This window comes from Anguilla rostrata, chromosome 14, assembly GCF_018555375.3.
Source record: "Anguilla rostrata isolate EN2019 chromosome 14, ASM1855537v3, whole genome shotgun sequence".
In the NCBI taxonomy this organism is placed as follows: domain Eukaryota; kingdom Metazoa; phylum Chordata; class Actinopteri; order Anguilliformes; family Anguillidae; genus Anguilla; species Anguilla rostrata.
In genome coordinates this window covers 20,294,294-20,308,069 of record NC_057946.1, presented here as the reverse complement: position 1 = coordinate 20,308,069, position 13,776 = coordinate 20,294,294, and the positions used below count along the sequence as shown (strand labels likewise).

At 39.0% G+C, this 13,776-nt stretch overlaps 1 protein-coding gene across 1 annotated transcript in view; it reads right to left on the bottom strand.

Annotated features, from left to right (window-relative positions):
- Nucleotides 1–13,776, bottom strand: part of LOC135240008 (potassium/sodium hyperpolarization-activated cyclic nucleotide-gated channel 1) — a 78,526-nt gene that overhangs the window by 23,032 nt on the left and 41,718 nt on the right. Inside the window, exons 4-5 of the mRNA XM_064309088.1 lie at nt 9,792–10,010; nt 2,628–2,774 (exon numbers count right to left, since the gene is read on the bottom strand). Coding sequence (XP_064165158.1) covers nt 2,628–2,774; nt 9,792–10,010 — 366 coding nt within the window. The remainder of the gene's footprint in view (nt 1–2,627; nt 2,775–9,791; nt 10,011–13,776) is intronic.

Here is a 13,776-nt window from a genome sequence, read left to right as displayed (position 1 = left end):
TGTCTTACACTATTTTGAATTTGAGTTTACATACATGCACGATTCTCAATAAATCCTACAAGGATTATTACAGCATAATTCTCTTTGTTTTTTATTAAGGAAGTAGGACTGGAAATCAGTTGAGTTTTTCCAAGAATAGTCTTTCCATTAATTTTCTAGATGACAATAAGATTGTTCTTCGGTGTTTACTGAACAGCTTCTTGAATGACATGCACTTCCTGCAAAAGATGGCTGTCTGTCAGGGAAGCAAGGACCATCTGTCCCTCGCTAGGGAATAAGGAATCTCGGAGCGTTGCGGATTGTTAGCGCAGACAGAGAATAAGGTGGCAGTGGAAGCAAGGGTTTTGACCCCAATCATCCACTGCGAGTAATGAATTAGATACTAACATTCGGCCCGGAACTCCACAAGGGAAACAATCTTTAGACTTTGGCTATTTAAAGCGATCCATCACAGGGCTGCGGTAAAAATAGAAGATGGCCAGCTGCAAAGTTTTCCGGAGATGAAACATTAACCGTTTTCTCACCTTGCAGGCGTCATCGCTGAGGGCAGCCTCCTCAGCCGAGCATGCCGCCCTCTCACTTGCGACTTAATGGGGCTGCTTGTGAGGCAAAGGTAATTTGCCACGCTCCATTCAGTCCCCCTGCATCATTAGGCATATAATCCGCCGATGCAATCGTGCAAACGGCTGGCGGAATAGGCACAGCCCGCCGTCATCAAATGACAACTTTTAATTGGCTAACTGTAGCTGAGGAACTTTTGACTATTTTGGGCCTCGTTCGTGCGCTTTCTGTGATTTCCGGCTAACCACTGGCTGCCGCCGTGAATTCCTGTGCCCAGCTCTGATGATTAATTTACAATGGAGCAGATCCTTGTGGCCTAACCACCGCGGGAATGTCACTTTTTGATGGATTCCCTTTGCCGTTTGTAAGTGCCTCTGCGTGCAAGAGACTGTAACTGTCTGGCTTTGACTGTTCCTAAGTGTGTCTAATAACTACCCTGGTCCTGTTTCAGAACAGCAGTCAGAGCCACTTCACCTGGCCAATCAATTGATGTCATCTATCCTCTCAGAATGACACCATGGCCACTTGAGCATTTAACAGTGACATTATTACCATTATTACCAGTGAGCATGCGTCAATTTTTGGCTAGTAAAATGCGAAGCCTTCCAGATATTCTGGCCAAAAATAAAATAAATTATATATATATATATATATATATATATATATATATATATATATATATATATATATAGGCTAGAAAGCTTAAATAATGGGCCTTACAATTTCAAATAATTAAGCATTAATTTCCATAGGATAAAACCCACACAGAGAACAAGCCGTGTGGGAGGAGAAGGTTGTGTGGCTATTGCGAACCTCAAGATGAACTAAACTGTACAAGACATTCAATTTCAAGTCAGCATCATCTACTATCCAAATAGACCTATTTGTCATGGTGATTAGTGTAAATTTTGTTTATTAGTCTGAAAATCCTAGAACAAACTCTGGTCTGTAATAATCCAATATGTAACTCTGTCTAATTAAAATGCAGACATAGATCAACAACCTCCCCTTAAATTTACTTAATTAGTCTGAGTAAGATATTTTGGTATGCAAGATGTTACAATAAAGGTAATGTGTACAAGAAGGACATGAATCATGAATGTAGATTCTGCATTTAAACCAGGCAAATATAACAGAGAGTATGTCAGGCACACATGCCCATCTGAACGTATGGTGATGGACACATGATGGGTATGTTCTATCTTTGTTTTCAAGGAAATATAAACATGCTGCGATTACAGTCCTGCACGTATCTGCCAGACCAGATGGCTATGTATAGTAACACATAAAAAAAATATCCAGTTTCCTTTCATGATTAATGTTTATTTTGTCTGCTAAATGGTACAGCTGACATGCATTTTGACGTTCCTAGAGAACATGAGCCTTTTAAAAGCTCTCATTTGAAAAACCTTAGTGGCCCCCCGGGTATCTGAGCTTCCAGGATACATGCCCTGTGTGTTCTGGCCCCCCGGTGGTTAAATGAGCTCCCCACTGCAGTCCGGACTACAGGAACCCCTACCTAATGCCGACTGAAGGTCTCTTCAGATTGCATTATGGCTCTCCTGGCCCTTTTTAGTTATAATTTCTTTCTTTTTGCCTTTCCATTTGGGATAATGTAATATGTATAGCTGTGTAACACAGGTTAGTAGTATTGGGGTATTTGCTTTTGTTCACAATAGACTGCTTGGTTAACTTTAGACTAATTTTAAATGGGCCTACTGTGTTTTGTTAATTTTGTACATTCATAATCCCGAGATTAACAGTGATGATCTCCAGACCAGAGTTATTGAAATGTAATGTAATGCAATCTGAAGCTGTTGTCTTAATTTGCATATGCATATATTTAGATGGGCCTATTAACAGTTAAAATTACTATTATTTTCTAGGATGAGCAAAATTTTGCTTTTTGAGGTTTGCTAAATAAAAGTTTGTCCATAAATAAGTTTTCCCCCCAGAGAAACATATTAAGTTGATGTGTTCATTTCTACTCGCTTATCTTGTAGACCAAAATCATTATTAGTATCAGATTCTTAGGGAATTTTGTCAGAAGGAAAACATCAGCTCACCTCTTTCAATGGATCATTCAGCTCACTCAAGATGTTGTCTTCATCAAATATCTTGCCCTGGTAACGGTGCTCATAGTAATCGTGAATCTTCTGCCGCATGTCCGCTGGGAGCTTATGAAAGGACATGTATTGCTCCACTTGCTTGTACTGTAAAGAGAGAGAAAAAACAACAATACTGAACCAAACATGAATCACTCAGAGAACAAAAGGAAACATTGAATTAGTACCTATGATATTTTTAATTGGTTTAAGTGACCAAATCTGACTGGAGAAATAATTTGGTAATACAACGATATATATGAGAATCCATCATCATGACTTAGGGATTGCACTGTAGACACCATGTTATGTAATGGGAGCACTGAAAGCTAGGTCCTTCGGTCACTAGGTGAAACCATAGGCAGAACACTGCTGACAGAAAATAAAAACACCACCAAGAAGGTAGAAAAGGGAATGGGAAATCTCCCTAGACAAATATATGAATAATACATCTCTCTCATAAAATGCAATAAATGAATAATGATGTATCATGGCAGTACAGTACACACATTCAATTCTTTTTATACATGAAAATGTCTCAGAAAGAATATAAATACAAGATATCACAAAAGCAGCCTTCACAACATCTGTGGTGTGTGTTACAGCTAGTTAGGTAGTCAGATCTTGTGTTTACTACTAGCAAGTTATCAAGCTATGTAAGTGCAAGCTCAGTTTACCAGCTAGCTATCGACAGTCTTGAATAGGTAGCTAGTGTTAGGTAGCTAACCAACTTGTTTAATGCTACAGTAAGTTACTGTACTTAGGTAGTATGCTAGCCTAGCTGAGATAGCCATCTGATTATTTTAGCGAGCTAATTTTGGTGCTAAATCTTTTTTATTAGCTTGCCCTTGTTTGTCTCTTTGCCCAAATTAAGTAGTTTTTTTTTTTTTGTGCGGTCATTATGTGTGTAACAAAATAAATCTCCCAAACAGTGTCACTTTGATCACTAGAACATCATTCATTGCTGCCCACTACTGCAGTTCTCAGGATTTGTGCACTTCCAAGTAGTACGTGCCACAGGCAGCTGATTCGCCTAACATAACTGCGTAGCACTCGTCAGTGAAATTTGAGCTAGAAATTGCCCAAAAGTTTGTGGGAATAGTCACAAAGATTTAATTGTTTCCCGTGTTTCAAGTCAACTGGCCCAGCAGCATTACTGTATAGAAGCTGCATATATCTATTGTGTAACAGGTACACTACAGCTGGACTGCATAGAAGTATGGGTCTAAAGCTGTACTGATTAATAATCAGGTCTAGTTTCACTTGGCAAATTGTCTGATTCAGAATTATTTACAGTAATGTCTATGCTACACAACTGCTTTAGTTACATGTATGTTTAACACACAGATATGCACAGTTATATATGTTTAACACACATTATGCACAATTATCAATTTTATAAATGATTTATCTTTGCAAAAACAGGATCAGACAGCATTATTGTCAGAGGTTACAGGAGTTAACAATGCTGTGTCAAACCCACTCTCCCTTTTAAAGCAATTTCATGCAATCTACCTTCTTTGCCCTGAGAGCAAGATTAAATGAACATTTAGGAAGAAGGGAGGTTGTAGGGGAAAGACAAATGAGAGGGCACTGAAAACAGAGAACTGTTTATGTTTAAGTAATGCATTGCAACGTACAGGGTTTTAGTGAAGTGCAAATTAATTGGTCTGCTTGACTTCCAGCCTCAAGTTTCCCATTTAGAATTATTCAAGTTGAATGTGACTGAAACTCAAATGCAGTCAAGACCACAAGTAATTAGTGTAATGTTCCAAAAAGAGAGGATGTATTGAAATCTTAGTCAATTTGAAACAGGCCGAGTGCTTTCTGGAATCTGTAGTACGGTGAGTGTTGCTTTTGGAAGGTAGGTGTAGCGTAAGGAACCCTTGGGATGGCTGTGCTATTTTTATTTATTTTTTTTTTTTTTGGGGGGGGGGGGATGAGAGATTTTTTGGGATGATATTTATCGTCACCAGTGCCGCTGCTGGTAACCAGGGGAAACACACAGCAGTTTGGCACCATGTTTTTAAATAATTTGATTGAAGTGGGGTTTCTGTCAAGTGCACAGTTGTGTCATCCATCAACATAATCAACCAAAGACAAAGACAATCAAAATACAATGAAACCCTGGCTCTGGTTGTTCCTCAGATGCATTCTAAGAAGTAGGAATCATGCACATATCTGTGTCACTAATAACAGCGTAACTATGACTGGGTGACTAGTACATGTACACAGCCTGTTGTAGGTCCTAATGTAGAACATAGGTATTCAAATTCTTGTATGAACAACGCTTGGCCTAACCATATCCCTCCCAAAAGGAAGGTACTGTACGGTATACCTAAACTTCAAAACAGCACTAAACTCCAATGAGTGTAATTACAGAATTTATATGATGCTGAAAAGATCAGTCATCAGTTCACAGTTCTACTTATGATTACTGTTGTACTTATTTAACAAATTAAGTAAATTGCCTGATTAATTAGAAATATGACCGAAAATGATATTCTCCAGTGAAGAGCCAAACATGCTTGAACAATTGAACAATTTTTCAGAGAGACCCTCAGATGCCCACATCGCTGTAAGTCAATTCACACAAATACACCATCTCATACATGGACCAGAGAGAAGCAAGGAAATCTATCACATCTATCACAGAAAATGTTACTTATGCTAAAGCATAAAAAGGCATTAGGGGAATATTTTTTGGGACGGTCATATCCTGACATGAATATAATTTACTGCTATTGGAAGCCACAGAGGGGAGGAAGGGCCCACAATAACCTTTAACCCACACACAACACAAAGCAATGAGTGGAAATGGCATTAATCAAATTCAAAGCGTGTCGCACCTTGTTCCCCAGTGATTCAGCAAGGCTGCTGGATGGTGATAAGGCAGGGTTTTGTTTGAAGCAAACAGACATTGGGTGCCCAATAAAGCAGATTTTTATTTATTTATTTATTTTTTTTTGGGTGGGGGGGGGGATTTGAACTTTCAGAAATGGAACAGTGTTCTTGTGCACCAGTTATACAGATTAGTTTGATGTCAAATATTTAAGCAAATTTACCAAATATCAAAGCTGCCCTCCAATCTCCTTTCAAAAAATTCCTGCTGGTAAAATACTGGTAAAAAACTATGCAGACTTCTGACACTAAATATATGTTGTCCTGGAAGCCTATTGCTTAGTAATTAGCTATTTACATTTGAAAAAATGAATTCATTATTAGTCTATGGAAACATAACGTGCTGTACACCAGAGAGTCTGAGGGAAGAAGCTGAAACTGAACTCGTCAAAAAAACTGTGGCAAAACTAGGCTACATTAAAAAGCCCCCAAAAAAGATTTTTCAGTGCGTCACCCTGGTAAAGCAATGAGAACTGCTCTAGGTCTTATGAACGAGATTGGTGACGGCATAACCGTGACTCAGCTTTGTCCAGGCTTTACTAATGAGGTCTAATTAATATAATGCCCTCATGCAGTATGCTTCTCTTGCAGTATAAAATACACTCCTTCCAGGAATCCTGCCATGAAATAGCAATGTTGAAAAACCTCCTGTAACAGTGTTCGATTTCCCTGCTTGGAGAGGACACCGAGCCTGTCAGAGTGTAGAAGAAAAAGCTGCATCACAGAGAGACACATGCTCGACCTACGCAGGACCACGAAAAGGCACGAAAGGTAACAGCCTCCACTCTCAAATCTCCCATCAAATTAAATCTGGGGCTGGGAGGAGGCAGTGTTATATTAGATGTCACAGGCAATGTTTTCGCTTAACCCCACTGTTTCCTGTGGGCCAAGCACACACTGAGAGCTCTGCTATTGCAACAGATTTTCTCAGTGACGAAAAAACCTCGCCAAAGAGACATTGGATACAGCTTGTGGAAAATGTCTTTTCTGAGTGGAGGCATGGCTGTGACACATTCAGCAGAGTAATACATGCAGTATCTCTCCCCCTCTCTCTCTTCCCCTTTTCCAGTCTGTCTAAGACATTAAGCAGAATACAATCTCGATGACAACCATATGAACCGCATGATTACTGTATAACCGTTAGTGTATTTTATAATGGAATATAGGTTCTTCTTTATGACAGTACACCAATCATTTCCTTCAGTTAATTGTTATGCATGGTTCCTTGGATTCTGTATCATGTGAATTAATGATTATTTTGATTTCATATCCTAAAGTCACATGCCTTTTCCATTTAGATACTAATGTATCTTTGTGGCATTACAGGTTCTGTTGTAAGAGAGACAAATGCATACTTTTTAACTGGCACAGTAGTGTACTGTATCTGTTATTTTCCCAAGAGAATGTAACACAATTCATAACTGTCTGTATATGTACAGTATGCATATTGTATATGTTTATCAGCATGTGTTATATGGGTATGGCTGCTGCATATTTCAGGCACCAATGTGTATGTGTGTGTGCATGTAAGTATGGACACGCGTGAATGGATTACGTATGTGTGTATGTTTGTTGGTACACATGCTGGTTATCTGAGAAAGGCCCCTTAAACATTGGAAAGTGGTGAAGAAACTGATTTCGTTTTAGCTGCAGTTACAGTGCCGGCACAGTCAGTGAGAACAGAGCTCTTCTGTGAACCCTGCGCAAGGGCATCTCGGATAGTTCTGGTAATGTTTCCACTGCAGCTGCTGCTGAGATACGGCCGGAGGGAGACACTGCGGCTGTTTGCTTTATCAGAACACTGAAGCCCAAGCGCAGCCAGCTCCGCATGTCAGCTCTAACAACGGCAACGACTCTGTGTTTTACGCACCATTTAAGTTTTCAAGTCTTCAATCCGGGAGCTCAGTCACTTGACCTCCAGCATGGAATGTAAAACAGTGTTTAAAATGTGTGTAGGGAAATAAACCAGTGCTGACTTTAAATATGGCATGGCATGGCTTTTTCTTTCTTTTATTTTTTTTTAAATGAATAAATAGGGCCTCAGAGTCAATCACGGAACTTTGTTCTTAATCAAAGTTCCTACAAAAAAAGATCTACGTGGGATTAATGAAATGTACACACCTTTGATTCTGTGCTTATTCGCAGGTGTAGAAGAATGTCGACTATTCATAAATTTGATGCATGAGTCTGTGCATGTAAAGTAAACACCCAAACAATCCCATAAAGGGGATGTTGACTTCAGGGTCATGTGTAAACCCAAGCCATTTAATTGTTCTCTCTGTAAACATATCTGTGCGGTCCCTGAAGACGTGCTCTCTCCCCAAGGCACGGTTAGGCAAGAAAGCAGTTAATACGCCATTGCCAAGTGATGGGTTTGGCTGTGCGCTAGTGGATCTTTATGTCATTATCAATCCTCAACATCATCATCATCACTTTTATCAATCCCTTTCATCAAAAAATGAAAGAAATTACATGTGTTCCCAACAAGGTTATTAGTATAAACTAAAACAAAAATTAGGTGTGAAAAATCATTATCGTAAAATAATAAATAAAACTGAAACTGAACTGAAACTAGCAAGCCCCCTCTTAAAACGAATTAAAACTACACTGAAATCGTAATCAAAATTGTTAACTAAATTTAAAAAAATAAAAAACTCGTGAAAACATTTTAGATGAATTAAAATAGTTAAAATCAAAAACATTATTAAATATTAAAGTATATAATATAACTATAAAATTGTATATTAATATACTATATTAAAACATGAATATAATGTATTGATCAACTTTCTGTTGTTAATAGGAGGTCTGAAACTACTTAAAATTAATTTGCATAAACAGTAAAGAATTCTAAATAGAAACTGCATAAGCCTTGCTCATGATTGCACCAAAGAACAAATCCAGAAAAGAAAAGAAAAAAGATGAATGCTGAAATGTTTGTGGAGACATTCATAAGCACAGTTACTGATCAAATCTGATCGTACGCAAGTTTTTTCAAAATGAGGCCAATTGTTTCTATGTACAGTAACACTTTAGAAGGACATTTTCACTATTGCCTGACCAATTTGTTAGCTGATCTGTCCCAAATGACTTCTCAGTGAAATCTCATGTCTTGGCAGTGGATACAGTGTCTCAATAATGTTCATCCTTCGTGAGCAATCGATTCAACACCACTGCACAACTGTACCACAGATGAGACTCCCAGCACTGCCGTTAAGGGAAGTGGGTCACCCGTATTAATGTATTGTTTATATGTAAGGAAATATACAATGCTGTGGTATTGATAAATCTAGATGAAGCCTTGATAAAATATACTCTCTATGTCCACAGACGTTTTCAAGCGTAATCAAATTGAACATGGTAGAATTCCTAATGACCAAGCCCTGAACAACTTTGTAAAATTGGACAGCGTAGAACAGAGAGCCATAAACCCACACTGACATTCTCACGAAGAGGCTCAGTTTCTCCATTTTCCAGGGTGGAAGAGCAATACTTTTTTTGCCTTCAGTGGCCCAGTGAGCCAGTTTAATTGTTCACATTTCGAATTTAAACACCCTAAATTCAGATTAACTGTACCATAGTCACCTGCTTTCATCTAATTGATGAGACTCAAAATCACCCTATTCCATTCTAAATTATTCCAATAAGTCAATACAGAATCCCTGTTACAGAGCTGAAAATACCAGTGGCTTAATTGCATATTGTACCTTGTAAAACAATTTCATCTGTGCAGAAGATCTGATCTGTGCAAAGGTATAACCATCTTGTTATGTATCTAATATTACTTTGAGGGTTCCAAAACCCATATCAATTATAAATAAGAACTTTTATTTGGATGCAGTAAAATATTATCTGGGGCTTTGTCTCTTACTGCCTTATTTTCCAGTATATGCCTCTATGTACTTCTGTTTCAGTACACAAATATACGGTAGCTGCGTAAAGTAAAACACACCAAAGTGTGTGATGTGTATTATATGTGTTTGGGAAGTAGATAGAATTTTAGGAACACAGCTGTAGAAGAAACTCCACGCAGTGTCACATTCTTATGAAATCTATGTTATTATCTCATCACAGCAAATTAAGGAAGAGTCAGTTGTTAGCTATAGTACTATACTTTCTACCATTCAGAAGTTGAACATACTGGCACCACATACGTTTTTCAGTCAAAGCACTGTACAGTACAGTAAATCTGCAAATGGGTGCAGATAGGAAATGAGAATTTACCTTTTCTTGGTACTGCCTCCGAGAGGAGTCCAGTGATTGGATGAGGGCCGTGGCGTGGCCCACGAACATGGCATAGCAGGTGGCTCCCACAATCATGCTCAGCATGGTGATCCACAGGTCGGACATGCTGACGGGCGCGCGGGCTCCGTACCCGATGCACAGCATGTGGCTCATGGCTTTGAAGAGGGCGTAGGAGTACTGCTTACCCCAGGAGTCGTTCTGCGAGAGGGACAGAAGCGGGGGGCGGGGAGTTACCGAGCGCCGGCTCTCAGGCGAAGCTCTTTGATGGATCACTGAACCTCCACAGAACATCCTGCCAACATAGCTACCCTTCATGCTTGAGAGCCCCATTCCAGTGACTTAACTTCTTCTTTCTTTTTATTTGCCACTGGGGCTTACGACATTGGATGGCTGCAAGCCCCAGCCAATCAACATCTATTACTTCTGTTTGTTTCAGATAACTGATTCATAGCTTCCTCATAGCCCACAGATGCAGTGGAGAATGTAGAGAGGAAGAGGCCTGGCCTTGATTCTGCTGTTATTGGGGCAATCATTGCAAGTGGTTCAACGTGTCAAGGTTGTGATGGCGTGAGGCTTGTATTTGCATACATATTATTTTGGCCAGTAGAAAGTCAGGTCCTTAGATGAAGTTTTTTTTTCCTCCTACAGATTCATGCACAATACAATTGAAAGATTTTTAAAAATCTCACCGACACCTATGTCCCATGTGCCTTACTTTAATCTTAACTATCAATTTAAGTCTTTGTTGTGACTGAGACATCTCCCTCTGACTCACTAACTAAATGCAGGTGTGTATTTCTAGGAACTGGGCAGGAAGGCACACAGGTAAAAAATAGATTCATGATGTATTGGACTAGAGGACAGAAAATACTGTGACGTCAACTGCCTCTTTCAGGAACGAACGGGACATAAATAAACTCTAGTGCAACGCAAATCGATTGTCTCATGATAGCAGACTAAGGTCTGTTACCTTGGACTGTGGAAGAGAAGCCAAGCTTAACGGCATAGCATCATTACCATTCCATTACCCACAAAGTGCTTCTATGCACCAAGATACAAAAATATTCTAATAGTCTTTGACATGACAGACTTAAGTGGCAGTCTTATTTCCTCTGGCTGAATCATGTCTAAGTATATTTCTGATTCTTTGTGTCCTAGTTTGCCTTTAAAAAAAAAAATTCCCCTTCTGTTCTGGTTCCAAAATTGCTGATTCTGAGAACTTCTGCCCCCCCACTTTGAAATAATGCTGACTATGATGCCCACAAATAAACTGTCTGCATGAAAAACACAAAATATTGCAGGTGTATTGTATTTGCTATATAAAGGGCATTTAAAAAATGTTTCATGGAAAATACATAAAAACTAATTAGTATGGCACTTTTTCATTAACCTTGATGAATGAATGTAAGTAGTTGGTTTGTTTTTCCAATACTGACGAGAAAGAAAACTTTCCGACATTCTGTACATAATAGTATCGCAGATTTTCACAAGCAATTTCAGCTATAGTGTGGAATGTTTTTTGAAAAAAATAAATTACTGAGGACCCTTTCAATAAAGCAATGCGGCTGAATACTGAGGAAATATCCCAGACAATCTGCATTCAGAAGAGAAGCAGCAATGACTTTGCACAAAATGTCTGTCCTCTAGGCTGGAGGTAATCTGATTCGCTGGGACAGCGGGCATCATCTGTCCGGAGCATCACAGCCCTTGGGCTGGCTGATCACCCGGGGCTCACGGAGAACATGGATGCCGCCCTGAAGAGTTCCATGTGAGTCTGTGTGTTCCTGGATTTTATGGTAAACAGTTTAGCATCATTATACTGATCCAAGTCGTGTGGAAAGCTCACGACCGACCGGGACATGGACACCGAGATGCTGCGCCGTGCGTTTTCTGCTGTTCTGCTCAGAAGCGATTAGGGAATAAAGCAATGCGAAAACAAGGCCACATGCCTCGGGTATGCCTGAAATAGCCCGAGGTGAAACTTTTTCATGACTCTGTATAACTGCTTTGAGGCTTTAGTACTGAGGTCTGAGTAAAGAATTTTAAAAAGTTTGTGAGGGCACTAGGGTTTAATAAGCACGAATCTGCAATAGCTGCGACTGCACACACACGTGTGCATGCATCCACGCAGACACCCTCACACAAACACGTGACCTCTTCTTTGGCTCATGACCAACCTTTCCACAAAATCTTGTGCAAATCTGTGAATCCATTCGGGACTTATGCGGCCATCGCCACCCCCCTCTTGGTCAATCGGCCTCGGAAATTACTCAGCTGTGCCTTCGGTCATGACCAACGTCCATGCCAAATTTCACACTTCACACTTTTTGTGGACCAACCGACCAACAAAGCGACTGACCGACCGACCGACCGACCGACAGACAGACAGAGCTATAGAGCTGCCGGTCGCAGCTAAAAACTGGCCCATCACTGGTGGTGTTTTTTGGAAGGTGTTCCATGTTACACTGATTAATGCTGAGGCACTTTAAGAAACATCTTATAACTTAAGCGGATAATTCTTTTTGGGGTACATCTTTATTTCAAGCAACGATTGAATAATAAAGTGTTGGCTTATGTTATTTTATCTTAAGAAAAAGTAACGGAATGTATGTAAGTTGTATAAGTCACTCTGGATAGGAGTATATGTTTATTGTATAAAATTTAAACGGATTAAGACAATGACAATATGAACTTTTCATAGAAATAAATGCATAAATCACTCATATCTGAAAAAAAACTATGAAATTGAAAATAAGAGATTTAACTGTTTTAGACTACAATGAAGAATTCAGTTTTTTTCAGCATAAAATTCGATTCGGTCTTTTCATGAATTTAGAGTAAAGGCAATAAGTATTTCTTGGCAGGAAATAATGGTGGCAGTGGGATTGACAGCGAAGACAGGCTTCGAGAAGACTGGCCAAGGAAAGGTCTCCGCTGACAAGCCTTGGACAGAGGAAAGGCTCAGCTGAGAAAACCAACTGCATTATAAACATACTGATTCTTCATAGCTGAAATAACACTTGGAAAATGAAGACTTCTTTTTAGCTGTCTTCCCTGCTACAAGTGTAAATCCTGGCTATAAAAACACTGGACAGACATTGGAGTCTTGGCACTGAATTCTGGATTGAGACATTGTTTGATTACAACAATAAAGAACACGCATGACTTGTTTTCATCAAGCAACCAATAATCAGTTCACATTTGTTTGTGCCCTTGACTTTTTATAAATATATATCTTATATGTTTTTTATTTGTTTGGGAACACTTCAAGAACAACCTGAAAGGCCATAGCAGCTAATAATGAGGTCAGAATCAGTTGTCACCATAATGTCTAATCGGAATGGAGATAAAGTGGTGTCATGAAATTTAATGTTGCAACTGACCTCTGCTGCAACCCAACCCTAGATGACACAACTGAGAAATATGAACAAGTAACAAATGATGTCATTAGTGAATGTATCACAATAATCTCCTTTAAATTTTCTCTTCTTTTTCATCCAACTGCTCTTTTTGGGTCTTTGCTTAAAATGTACAATCTGTTCATTGTATGCATGTAAAAATGTGACATGCTTTGATACATTACATAATAAAAACACAATCTGTTCATATTTGGGCTACATCAGGGGAATCACTGTGGGCTTTCAACATTGCTGCTATGGCCTCAGTAACTCTGAGGCACCTCCAGGGCTCCCAGTTATATCTTATTATATAAGAGCAAGATATATGTGCAATATACACTATCTAATTATTATGTTTTGTAGGGTCCTGAATATTTGTAAAATAGGTAATATTATCAAATAAAGGTTAGGGCAGTATCTGCCTTTGGATCGACAATTTTCAATTTTCTCAGTTTTAATAAAAAATGTTTTTTTTTTTAATGCACCACACTGACACAATGTGCCTTTTTGTTTTGCATTCACTGGAAAATAAATAGGCTTTGTATGCAAATTTGTAAATGGAGCTG